We start from the raw sequence: 13,404 nt of genomic DNA, 5'->3' as shown, positions 1-13,404 counted from the left end.
TTAATTATTTTAATATGGGTTTGAACTGCTGTCCCAAAACAGCTACTTTTCTATCACAAACAACAACCTAAGATTTTAACATTTTATAAAACTTTTACAAAACAAAACAAATGAGCCTTAAGTGAATTAAATGCATCATCAAATAAACGTTTTATACGTAGTTTTCAGTTCCCACATCTGTCCTTAAAAAATGATTTCACCAAAAAAATCTGTATGTTTCACCACTGAGATATCTTAGGATTTTGTAAAAAAATTAAAAGCATGTTTTATCCAGTATTAATTACTTGCGATAAGGTTGTGGCGATCCGATATCAATAGTTATAACGGTTAGTTGCCAAACGATAATCTAAGTCTATTTATTAATTTGTAACTAAGTCCATAATACTCAGTCGCTAATTCGTTGTTGTTTACATGGGAACCTTGAAAAGAATTGTTTGTGGTGGAAGGATCAAAGATTTGATTCTGTCTTGTTTTTTAAAAAGTTAATTGTGTTATACTGGAATTTAGGTTTGAGGACACCAAAATCGTGTCCACGGTTGATTTGGACTTTCTTCACAAACATAAATATATATATAAAACTATATGTTATAGCTTGAAACCCAAACTTGATTTTAGTAGAATATTAGTTCAAGTTACAGCGTTGCTCGAATCAATAAAATATTTGAATGGTTTATCGTGGGGTAATCCATCCCTTGCTGACTTCTGTGCTAGGTAGAGTGAATGTTTTCTCAATTAGGTGAATGTATAAAGCTTCTTTTATCTTTATTTTTCTCGTGTGTAATTTGTATCTCATTATTTTATTAATCTTTCAGTTTATTATATGGTTTTCTTTTCTGCCATAATGTGCTGTTGTAGATAAATAGGTATTATAGTCTTGTATGCTTGCTATTTTTCTGATTTCTGTATTAAGTTTACATTCGTAAGAGATGGTGTGAAAGGAGTGTTTGCTCTCCATTAGCTCTTTTCGTCACTTTCTGTAATATCGACTATGATCATTCAGAAGTATAGCGACTTCTGAATAGTGTTCTTACTTTATAGTGTTTACATGTATTTTGTATAATTTCAAAGAGACCTTCAATATTCAGTAATATGGCTTGCGTCTGTCATTTGTTTCGTTCTTATTCTAGTTGTCTTATTTATTTATTCTTTACCAGGTATCACAGGTACCCACTATTGAGGAAAATCTTAGTAATGTGTCTTCATTCATACTTTGTACCATCTTCTGTATTACAAATGTCATTCATTCTGATGACTCAACAGTTCATGATGCCCATACTTATATTACTTGGAAGACGTAATCTTTAGTCATGGTATTTACCTTTAATCTGTAAATTTTTTGTAAACTCCTATGGTATGCGAATTTTATATCTTGGTGACTGTCGCAAGTAGAAATGGATTTTGTTTTCATTTCAATCGTAAATTGTATTACTAGACGTTGTCTTTTCTGACACATGAATTCCAGAGTTTTGTTTGTAGTTGTGTACGGTCATACTACGAATGTGTTGTCAATATATCTTAGCAAAATCTTATATTTTAGTGCATTGGTTCCCAACCTTTTCACCACCAAGGACTCCTTTTATTATTATTTTTTCTCCATGGATCCCATGTTTTTGAAATATTCCACCTACCAAACAAACTGTTTTTATTAACTAATAATTAACTCGTTTTCCCATTTTTCACAGTTAAATAAAATAATACATAACTGAGTATGCAATTAAGAAAAACCAGTATTAAAAACTTACTTCTTTAATGAGATGGTGTTACCTTCTCGAACCCCAGGTTGGGAACCACTGTCTTAGTGCAATTATTTGGATAGCGTTATCTTTAAATTATTTCATATAAAGGTTACCTAGTGCTGATGATGTAGTGAGCTTATGAATAGGCCTTGCTGTCCATGATGATTATATTAATATTACAAGTAAGTTTGGTAAGTATAAAAGTGTGAGTTATGTTATCGTAGAAATTCTTACTTAGTTTTGTTCTTTAGAGTCTCTATAACTTTACAAGTTGTTGGCATATTCTAAACTAATTAGTAATTAGTGAATAATAATAGAAACAAGTTCTTAGTGATTATATTTAGGTGGTTGCATATGTTATCACACAATATGAGTGTAAACATTGTAGAAACATCATAAAGTTCTCGCAAGAAAAGCGACATAAATTGTATTGAATATTAAAGAAACTACAAAAGTAAGAGTTAATTTCAAAGACGTTTTTGGGCAAGGCGTGTTAGACTGCGTATATCGAAGGGTCCATCGTTCGAGACATGATACCGCTAAGCATGCCTTACACTTTTAGCTGGGAGTTTTAAAAGTAACAGTCAGTATGAGTTAAAGGTAATAGTCAATACCATTATATGGTCCATAAAACTCGAAAAAAAGCCCTTGTAGTGGCGGGTGCTCCTTACTGGCTTCTTTTCCTCCGGTCAATATTCCAAAATTAAAGACATCTGTACCTAAACCATTAAAGGTATCTGACCTGGTCGTTTATCCCACGCGCGTATACGGTAAATACCAATTGAAGGTAATTTCTGCATTGGGTTTCCTGTAAACCAATTATAGTTAGTTTTCTTACATCTTTAACGTCAATTTACTAAATTTTATATTATTTTAATCTGACTTTCTGTTTGCAACATAATTATGCTCATTTGGTGAGAAATGTCAGAAATGAAGCATTCAGAAATTTTTCATATTTACTAAATAATATGCTAGAACAATAGCTGTAGCTAATAGCTTTCATTCTGAAAATGGAAACGCTGGTAAATGTTTAGCTTGGGAGATATTTAACATTCTTTGTCCTTTCTTTCACCAATACTTTCCATTTTCTGCCTAATGTCGATTGCTTTTTTCGCCGTAGTATTTCGTGTTTTAAAGTATAGAAAACAAATATTGAAAACCAGTATGGAAGCTGTTACTTGCAACTGTAAAGAGAAAATGTATTTTACTCCAAATAAATGCGATTAATATGATTATAACCAAGATGGTATGTTTACTAAAAGAAAGTTAGTAACGAAAATAGGAGGAAGATAGTTCCCAATAAATAATAATATTAAGAATAAAACTAGAAGTGAAAATATGAAAGCTACTTCTGTCTCTTCATTTTCGAAAACAAGATATGTTCTTGTCTTAGATCCTGAAGGTGGTAATGATGTTCATTTTGAAGCTCAACGACTTTTGTAAACTCTAACTTACTTGTCTGCTTCTGCTCTTGTTTTTGCTTGCTCCGAAACAGCTAAATTTGTGATCAAGTTAAACGAAAATAACTATCGATTTTTGTCAGCCTTTGTATTCATTTTCAATACATAAAGACTCAAGTCTAAACGATACAACGATTAAAAGATTAATGTTACTGGATTTGACGATGTAAGAATATATCACCACATTTTATACATTGTGGCCTTCTTATGTTGATTAGGCTAATTAAATATTCTGAACCCTCTTTATTTTCAATGTACTATATGCTATAGCTAAGTAAATAAACAGTAATAGGCCTAAATGTAAGTTTATCAAACTTTAGTTTCATTACTTACTTTTGTTCGAAATCTTCAGAATCGCCTTTAACAATAACTTCAATAAAATTTGTTTCAGTATTGTTATAGTGATCGATTTTGTCCTATAGTTGGTCGCTACGAATGAGATTTTTTATTGCAAAAAGTAACAACTTAACCGATACCTTGTTTTAGTTAAATCGTTATATATGTTCAATTTTACAAAACCTAGTTAGGCAGAGGGATCAGTAATTTAATCCATTAAAGAGATCACAGTTGAAAATATAATTAAAATGTAAATAGAATTATCAGAACAGCAAAAACGATTACATATTTATCAATCATGATAAAAGGAAAATCTACCAAAAGTTAGTGTAAAATGTTATTACCAGTATTATTCGTAAGCACAAAATAATAATAAATTGATAAATTGGGGTTGTTGAAACCGTTTACAGGTGCTAAATTTGTATTTGCAACTACAAACTATAGACATCCTCAAGACTGGCACAAAATAAGTTGGAAGGAAAATCACACAACCTACAGCTTTTACTGCTATATAAAAACAAAAGTGGAACATATATGTGGAAAGAAGGAGCTCATGAAAAATATATTGGACCCTACTAAAAAGGCTTTTAGTAAACGTATTAACATATAATACTAAATTACAAATAAAGACGGTTTCGTATCGTCAAGCGTTATCCTTCACCTAAATCTTAAGACACTAATATTAGTGATTAGATTTGACGTAAAAACATTAAGTTTGAAAAGCTTGCTGAACATTCATAGTCGTCGAACGTCAACCAATATTACCAATACTGAATTGAATTTTAAATTGTTACTTTTCAATTGAGCTGTGAACTCACCGAACGTTCTACTTTAACAATCCTAGAGGACAAGCTAATCCTAGAATCATAGACATCCTTGGCTTTTGATCCAGAGGTTCCTAATATCATGTCCAACCTTCCAAAAAAAAACAAAACTTATTAACTATACTTAAAATATTTTAAAACTTTAAATCTGAAAATTTAATTTCTCTCAAATATAAAAAAGAAAAAAAAACTGGAATATAATTTGTAACATCACTTTTCAGATGTTGTTTTTTATCTTCCGAAAATCGTAGCCAAATAAGCTTTGTGTTTAATACCAGCAGTCATAAGTTGGACTGGACGATGAGAAACGAAAGACCGTGAAACATTATGTATATAAAAGATATAATATTTTAATTAAAAGTTTGATTTAAACAGCAAAAGCTGAGGAAACATCGAAAACTAATTTTGATGATAATATTTAGGCCTATTATAATGTAGGAAGTAATGTTGGTGGAATTCTAGAAGGAAGATAAAACAGAAGAGCAGTCTTCAGATATAAAATATAAGTATTAACCTTCAACAGTTCACGCTTGTAATTTCTCAGACTATTAACTAATCTGAAACAGAAGCATTCATTAACAAAATGAAATTTTCTGGCATAGGTTGGTTGAACTTTAACACTCGATCTTGTCCACATGCGGTAATATTTAGAAAGAAAAGTAAATGAGACATAACATACTTTTCCGAATTCCAGTACAAATAGTGCTGCAGAAAATATTTTCATTGAACTTATTTTCATTTTATATTACTGATTCAATGGAACGTCAAGATGAAGCAGCTACTGACTGATCAGTGTGGCTGGTAAGAATATAACTACGACATCACTTAAGGAAGTACTATAGTTTCCCTCCTACCAACTAACAGCTGATTATAAATAAAACGAACTATGCCTTTACGATTTACGTTCAAAGGTGTTAAACAATAAGCTGTTTGAGCGAGAAAACTCAATACCGAAAGATTGTCCCGTTAAAAATGAATTTCAAAAACAGATGGTAGCAAAGAAAAATTCAGAAATGCAGATAGGTATAGGGATAAACAAAACTGAAAGTCACATTTTACACTTAGAAAGACTGAAAACTGTCTGAATGCATTTCATCTGGAACCATGGAACTAAAACTTTAGATTATAAAACAAAAGTGACCTTTACGTACAGTTTCTGACTACTTTAAACTTGAATGTTAGTTGAGAATGTGGTTATGGAAAAATATTTCTCTATCTGACCAGCAGAACAGACATTTGATCAAGTACTATCTAACTCATATATATCAGTTGGTGTGGGAAAAGGCGAGTAGGGGAAGAAAATTGGTCTTATAAAAACGAAAATGTGACTTAATAAGAAACATAAAAATGGAAGCTACGTTTAAGGAGGTAGAATAAAAGGAAATCAATAACTAAGAATATAGTACGTTTTCGTAGTTATATTAGGTTGTCCAGCAATAAATATCGTGTTTGAATTGCGAAGTTTGGAAAAGTATAAACCAGTGTTGTAAAACATGCTTTAATCAAAGTAAGCACCATTTGCTTCATACACTTTTGCCCACGTGTAACGACGCTGTTTATGCCCCTGCTGTAGAAATCAAAGCTTCTATGGTCAATGAACTCCCTAAAATCTTCTTCTGCAGCTGCCTTGTTTTGAAAGCATATATTGTTAAAAAAAGTTGTCAAAGTGCTTGAAAAATAGAAATCTGTGGGGGAAAAGTCTGGGAAATAAGGTGGATGAGGTAGAACTTCGATTCTTAATTTCTTCATTTTTGGAGTGTTATCCTTGATAGGTCTCATAATGCCGATTTTGTTGATTTTCAGTGAGATCATGCGGAACCCATTTATCTACTTTTTCTTCTTTTCATTCGCATTCAGGTGGTTGGCAATGCTTGATTTGCTTGTGCCTAGCTTTTCTGCAAACTCACGTATTGTTGTGTGAGGGTCTGTCTCAACTGCTTTCCTTAATGTGTTTTTATCTAAGAATGGCTTCCTTTCACGACTTTCGTGATCTTCAAGACTTTCATCTCCATGTCGAAACCTTTCAAACCACGCTTAACTGTATGTTCACCAACAGATCTATGGCCAAATGTCTGGATGATGTTCCGTGTAGTTTTGGTAGCTTTTCATTCAAGTTTGTACTCGTAGAGGAAAATCAGACGAAAGTTCTTTTTGTCCATTTTGCCTTAGGGGTTGAATGGCTTACTCTTGAGTAGAATTGAAACACCAGACAATTAAAACACCTTGTAAGCGACAAACGTTTGATAAAACCAACCAACCAACCAACGACAATTTACTCAATATTCAGCTTTTAAATGTCATCAGGAGAATCGCAACATTTATTTCTGGACAACCTAATAGATTTCTTTTTGTACTACTTCCTAAGATATAGTTTCCATTTTTTGTGCTTCTCACTAAGTCACAAAAATTGAAGCTATACATTAGAAAGCAGGGTAAAAAGAAATCTATAACTAAAAAGATAGTACTTTTTTGTAGTCACATAACTAGGCTAGAAGAGAGTTTGAGTTATTTGGTACTGCATAAACACTAGTAAATTATACCAGGATTTTCACAAAATAATATTAGTATGTGAATACCTCCTTACCTGACAGCTGCTTACTTGGGAAAATAGAATTCTGAAGGTAAGATATTAAGTAACAAGATAAATTATAAACAAATATTAGGAAAATCGCCAAAGACTTATAGAAAACGTGTCTTTACAGTAGAACTAAACACTATCTTCACCTGAACAGGACACTGATTTCAAGATGCATGCTTTCTGTCATTGAATTAGAAAAACACAACTTTTCTTACGCAAGTTTTTCTTTTCTCTTCTCCATTTAAACCAATGGTGTTCAATCTTTTTCCACAAAAAAACACCCTAACCCACTTAGTTTTATTTGTGTGACACCTCTGCTGCAACATGGAATATTTTTTGAAGAGTTTTTATGCTTTTAATTATTCTTCGTTTTGTAAAGATCTTGTAACACCCCTACCAACTTGCCGCGACACACAGTTTGTAAACCACTATTTTAAAGTGATTCACTCTATTGTATTATAACAAAGACTTGTATAAGAAATAATTCCTGAATCAGTTTTCTTCGCATATCAAACCAGAAAATGAATTACACAATTTTCTTCGAGGTTTTTCATTTCACATAACAAATCACCGTGATTGACTGAAAATTGCTCAACTAACCTTCCCTGAAGATTCTTCACTCTAGAGAGTAAATCAACATGGCCGGCTGAATATTGTTCTATTACGTCTTTCACGTCGTACGGCTTTAGAGCTTCTTTAAACTTTCTTCGTGCTACGAAATATTTTATCTGTTTAAAAGAAAATTAACCATAACATTACCTCTGACTAATGTGGGAATTGATTTACATTTACACTAAATGAATACCTCATTTGTTTAACTTGTTTTAACCCGAGAACTGGTGTTTCATTTAGACTAATCAAAGACTTAGTTTATCTCGTTTAAAGTATGAATGTTAGTGAGTTCTTTCTTCTTTAGAGTGGTTTTCTTATGGATCAGCGGTAAAATTAGAGCTTTGATCTTTATGGTGAGCACAGCATAACCTGTAGCTCTGTACTAAAAATTAACGATTTTTCAGAATTATATTTTTCCGAACTTTTTATCGTTTGAAAAATTTATGTTTAGTAATGTAATGAGATAAAAAACTATTTTATTGAATTTAATTTACTCACCAGCGTATTGATAATTTATATGATATTAAAGATTGATAGCGTTCATGCTTTGAACATTATTAATTGCAATAGGTTTTCTTACGCAAATTGCAGTATAGATGGGTTGATAACATAGTACATTTTAAAGGGTTAATTTTATATAACAATACTTAATGGATTATAAAAAAATCACAGTACAAAGGGTCTATTTTAAATACCGGTATCGAAACCCAGTTTCTAGCAGTATAAGTCCGCGTACCTGCTGCTGTGCTACTGGAAGGGGCTAATGGGTTAATTATAACAAGTCATAGTGAAACGGACTGATTGTACTCATGTTTCTAGCATCAGCTACTGAACGAAGATTCATTACAAATTATTGATGTCCGATTTCACATCATTCTATTCTCTTTCTTGAGTATGACTGCCAATCACAGTTTGATAAATCATACTTGTAAATTCAGATTACAAGTAGTTCTGTTGAATTGTGTTGTTTTTATTTAATTATAAGTTGTCCTATGTCAGTTTGTACATACAAACATATGTACATATGTCTCAGTACTAAATATAAATTTTTAAATATAAATTTTAGTGTTAAAGTATAATTATAAGACACTTTCTGGAATGACATTAAAGATCATAGAATTAGGAAGATGCGTCACTTCTCGCTACATGTGTAATATTTTCGTTGCTGCGAGACTCGGTATGACCAGGTGGTTAGGGCGCTGGACTCGTAATCTGTGTGTCGCGGGTACGAATCCCCATCATACCAAACATGCTCGTCTTTTCAGCAGTGGGGGCATTTTGATGTGACAATCAATCCCATTATTTGTTGGTAAAAGAGTAACCCAAGAGTTGACGTTGGGTGGTGGTGACTAGCTGTCTTCCCTTTAGTCTTACACTGCTAAATTATGGACGGCTAGCGGAGATAGCCCTCGTGTAGCTTTTTGCGCGAAATTCAAAACGTGTATTTTTGACCTAGTTAATTTTTGTTTTTTTGTTGAACTTGGGTATTTTTATCTTTCTAGCCGTCCCTAATTTAGTAGTGAAAGACTAGAGAGAAGGCAGCTAGTCATCGCTAACCACTGCCAACTCTTGGGTTACTCTTTTACTAACGAATCGTGGAATTAAGGTTGTCCTTTCATCGAAACAATAACACTTATATACAACGGTAAGTCTGCGGATTTACAACGCTAAAATCAGGGTTTGCTTTTACTCGGTGTGGCTTTGCTATAATGAAAAAACACACAAAAACTAATGTATCATTAGATACTGCACTATAAAAATTGGACAAAACAGGAAGGCATACTGCATGTATATCTTAAGAATAATGGATAAAAACTATAGCTTAATTGTTTTAAGTGGGTCCAAGAAAGGGCAGTTGAGTTAAACTTACTATCCCTAAGCAATACATTAATTTTAAAGTACTGCTGAAAGAACTGAAAACTTTACTAATAGTACAATACCATGACTGCGCAAAGATTATAGATATGGGTCATTTTATACCAATCCCGACTAATTGGTGACGCCACCATCGCGGCAATAACCACTGAGAAAAGGGTATGATACATGTTACTGTTTCTATAATGCTTGATGTTTCTATTTTAAACATTAATTCAACAACTTCCCTTTACCTTGAAGAGTTTATTATTTAAGTATATTTTCAAAGAGTAACAAGTATATATTACATAACCAGTAAATAATCAATCTTTATTAATCATATTTTCGATCACTATACAAAAGATTAGAAACATATCCATACTTTCCGAAGTGCTCTAATGGCGTCTTTGTGCTGCTTAGTCAGCTTTAGTTCTTCAATTTCATCATCTGTAAAGAAAGCAGACTGGGTTTTTGTTCCGTTAGTGCTCCTTATCTGATTAGTTCAACTTTAATATTTGTAAAATAATCTTATGAAGAATGTGTCTTAAAAACTTATATGTCAACAGAAAGCAGCAAAACACTTCAGCACGTGTCAGTTTTTTATCAAACATTTGACGTGTGTCAGATTCTAGTTTGCCGATAAATGACTATCTATAGAGAGTTGAATATTCGTATTAAAACGATTATAAATATGCAAATCAGCGAGTCATATGACAACTATAAGAAATACAAAACCATGGTACAACGACATGCTTCAAAATTGCATTTTGATATTGTCGATATTAGGTTGTGAGATGACACCAAAGACTGATAGTTATTATGAAGAGTATGTAAAAGACCCTTCGAGCTCAAAATATTCATACATTCAGGCCATAAATATCTGTTCAGGTCAATAATTTATAGTTTCCAAGACAGTGAACTCAATTATACTTAATAGCATTGGACAACAAAGGAATATTGAACAACTTGGAACCCATGACCATTCATAAAGGGACTTGTAACAAGTTGTACCCCCGCAATGGTAAGTGAAATGTAGCGTCTTGTAACAGGAGAGAATCCATAAACATAAAGGTCAATGGAAAAAGCCATTCACGTGTCCCAGCCAAAAACATTCAATATAATCAAGAAGAATCTCCGTCTGGAAACAAGGTTGACAATGTATGGGTTCATAAAGACAGCGTTTCCGGTCACATCTCACGTTCATCCATTGCATACCTTAAAGTAGTGGAGAAGGAAATGGGTATTCGTGTTATTCCATAAGACAACATACCGTTCAGTTTCCGAATGCGAAGCCTAAGAATTTATGTGTGATTGAGCTGTTGGAGTGGGTACTGGGAAGCCATAGTCACCATACACTAGTTGGGTTACGAAAATATTCAGGAAAGAGTAGTGTGTTTTGGACGTGATAGCTTTACAATGAAGTTTCTTTCTGTGAAAATTACGTTTCAGAGTTACTGTCAAGGAGCACAACCACAAGAAATAGCATGACCGGGCGCGACGACATGAAGGGTAAGGGTGTGATAAGTCTTTAACACATTTTTAATACAAAGTATTCAACTTTTGTACAGTCATATAGATAAGATTTCGAAACGATGAATCTTAATATTAAACTCTCTTTTTATAATAATCAAACAAAAGTTTGATTCACAATATTGAGAACAACTGTGGAATTTCTAGTTACTTTAGAAGTAAAATTAGCGATTTTCTAGAGGCAAAAATCATGGCAATAACTCCTGGCATTAATATGCCTTAAACTAAACTTTCATTAAACCACAATAAAATTGATAAACCCTGCTACAGAAACGTTTAATGTATACCCATATACATTGCATATCATCGTTACATAACAAGTGTAGATGCAATGGTATAGAATTGATGAAATTAGACTGTTGAAAAAAATCAAGTGAGCTTTAGTAATGAAGTTTTAAGTATTACCAATTATAAAAAACAACCGTATTTCTAAAAGTATTACATATGTATAGTCAGCTTACTTTGCTGTGATCGTGGAAAAGCTGAATAAACACTTCTGAAATATCTCAACCTTTTAATATACTGAACATGTTATTTCTAAAGTAGCTTTTATCAAAATAAGAATATATGTCTTCTGTATCTTAATAACAGTAGTCATTTACAGCTATTAAGTCCTTTACCTTTAAACATCTTTTATTTAAATTTAAATAAAAAAAACGCTGTTGGGTGCTACCTTTAACCTTTCCGAGTGGGGGACTGTCCTTTCTTCCCCTCTGAAAGAAACTTGTGCAAAAACTGCTCCGTCGTGAGCCTGTTCTCGGAAAAAACATATCCAGTTTAGAAAAATGAGTTGATCATAATCTCGTGGTTCTCGTTCCTCGTGAGTTCATCAGAATGTGCATGTGATTGGTACAAGGATGATCGCTGTTCAAAACACTGACCATCTAGAAGCAATAGTGTTACACGTAGTGCGTGTGTGTGTGGACATGAAGTAGTAGTGTTGTATATGAATTTCCTTCTAACAGCTCTATCACATAACAGGTCAATGTTAAAGAAGCCTTACTTTTGACATACATTCCCTCTGTTTTATAACATCACTAAATTTTAGACATGCAACAACAATTTTGAAACAGACTACATTAGAAAAATCAAACTGCTAATTTATTTACAATCTATCAATAAGTTAGCGAGCAATTCTCACATAATACAGGAAAAATGATTATTAAAATTTTTATTGCAAATCCTATTATAAAGCAGTTACTAGCTGTCCTAAATTTTGCTGTAACCAAAGCTTTTTATTTTACAACATATCATTAAGTATTTTATTCAGTTTCTAACTGTTCTCACTGTACGTTATAACAAAATTAATTCATGTTACAACATAGTTATAAATCTTCTACTAGTCAGCTGCTAAGTGCTCTAAATATGTTCTGTAGCCAAACTGGTTTATCTTCAATATATTAGTAAATCGTATGCTAGTAATGTGCTGAGGTAAGAAAATAGAGAAAATTAAACAAAAGGAAAAGAAAAGTTGTAAAAGTGGTTCTAAATAAAGTGAAACACCAACAAACATATGTATAGATAAGTAGCCAGTTAGAAAAAGTAAGAGGTTGTTACTCTTATGACTGAAATAATTCATGTTCCGGTGGACGAACGAAACTATTCAATTTCTAAGACATAAGGATCAGAAGATCTTCTTTCGTCCACCTTGAAAACAATTAATCTTTTGGTGGTGAGTTATTTACAGTAATACAAATTTTTAAATTATCACAGAAGTAAAGATGTATAGTATTGTTAAATACTATTCCTTCAAAAATCATGTCATAATTTAGATATTTCAAATATTTAGAAGAACAGAGTCGTTTAATATCTATTAAAATAATATTAACAACATGTTTATTCTACCGCACAGACGTGTGCTGTTTTCACTTAGCAACAATAAACATAATTTAAAAATTCTGTTTCTCAGAGTATTAGTTTTGATAGGAGATAAAAAAATAATACTGTTCGTATGTTTATTACTCATCGTGGCCCATTAACAAAGATTATTTTGAATTTAGTAAAAATTATAATAACTTTTGTTCGTCATTTGTTGGATTTACCAAATCTTAAATATTAAAAATAAAGTATTCATCCAAGCAGCTTCTATTAACACGTTTATAGAGTTATACGTTTGAGCTATAAGAACGAATATCGTTTTTTGTTTTAATATTAAAAAACAAATTATATATCATTAAAAATAGTCCCTAGTGACTCAGCGGTATGTCTGCGGACTTACAACGCTAAAAACCGGGTTTTAATACCCGTGGTGGGCAGAGCACAGATAGCCCATTGTGTAGCTTTGTGCTTAATTCAAAAAGAATAAAACAACAACATCATTAAAAATAATTTATAAACGTATGCAATAACGTAGCATCAGATAAACAACTACAAAAATTACATTCTTGTACAACACTTTTGCCAATTTCACCAGAATAACATGATTTTGTCTCAGTTACAACTGTAAACACGTTACGATAATTTCGTTTAAACAG

At 32.2% G+C, this 13,404-nt stretch overlaps 1 protein-coding gene across 5 annotated transcripts in view; it reads right to left on the bottom strand.

The window, feature by feature from the left end:
* The window catches only part of LOC143249147 (potassium voltage-gated channel subfamily KQT member 1-like), a 100,242-nt gene that overhangs the window by 6,911 nt on the left and 79,927 nt on the right, over positions 1 to 13,404 (bottom strand). For 3 of the 5 annotated variants that reach the window (XM_076498549.1, XM_076498547.1, XM_076498552.1), the window contains exons 10-13: positions 11,604 to 11,681; positions 9,783 to 9,847; positions 7,535 to 7,662; positions 4,351 to 4,447 (exon numbers count right to left, since the gene is read on the bottom strand). In XM_076498549.1, the coding sequence (XP_076354664.1) occupies positions 4,351 to 4,447; positions 7,535 to 7,662; positions 9,783 to 9,847; positions 11,604 to 11,681 (368 nt within the window). The remainder of the gene's footprint in view (positions 1 to 4,350; positions 4,448 to 7,534; positions 7,663 to 9,782; positions 9,848 to 11,603; positions 11,682 to 13,404) is intronic. The other 2 variants (XM_076498548.1, XM_076498550.1) reach the window with 1 other exon arrangement.

The sequence above is a fragment of the Tachypleus tridentatus genome, chromosome 4, assembly GCF_004210375.1.
Source record: "Tachypleus tridentatus isolate NWPU-2018 chromosome 4, ASM421037v1, whole genome shotgun sequence".
Taxonomy (NCBI): Eukaryota; Metazoa; Arthropoda; class Merostomata; order Xiphosura; family Limulidae; genus Tachypleus; species Tachypleus tridentatus.
The sequence above is the reverse complement of the archived record's forward strand: the minus strand, read 5'-3'. Positions and strand labels throughout refer to the sequence as shown.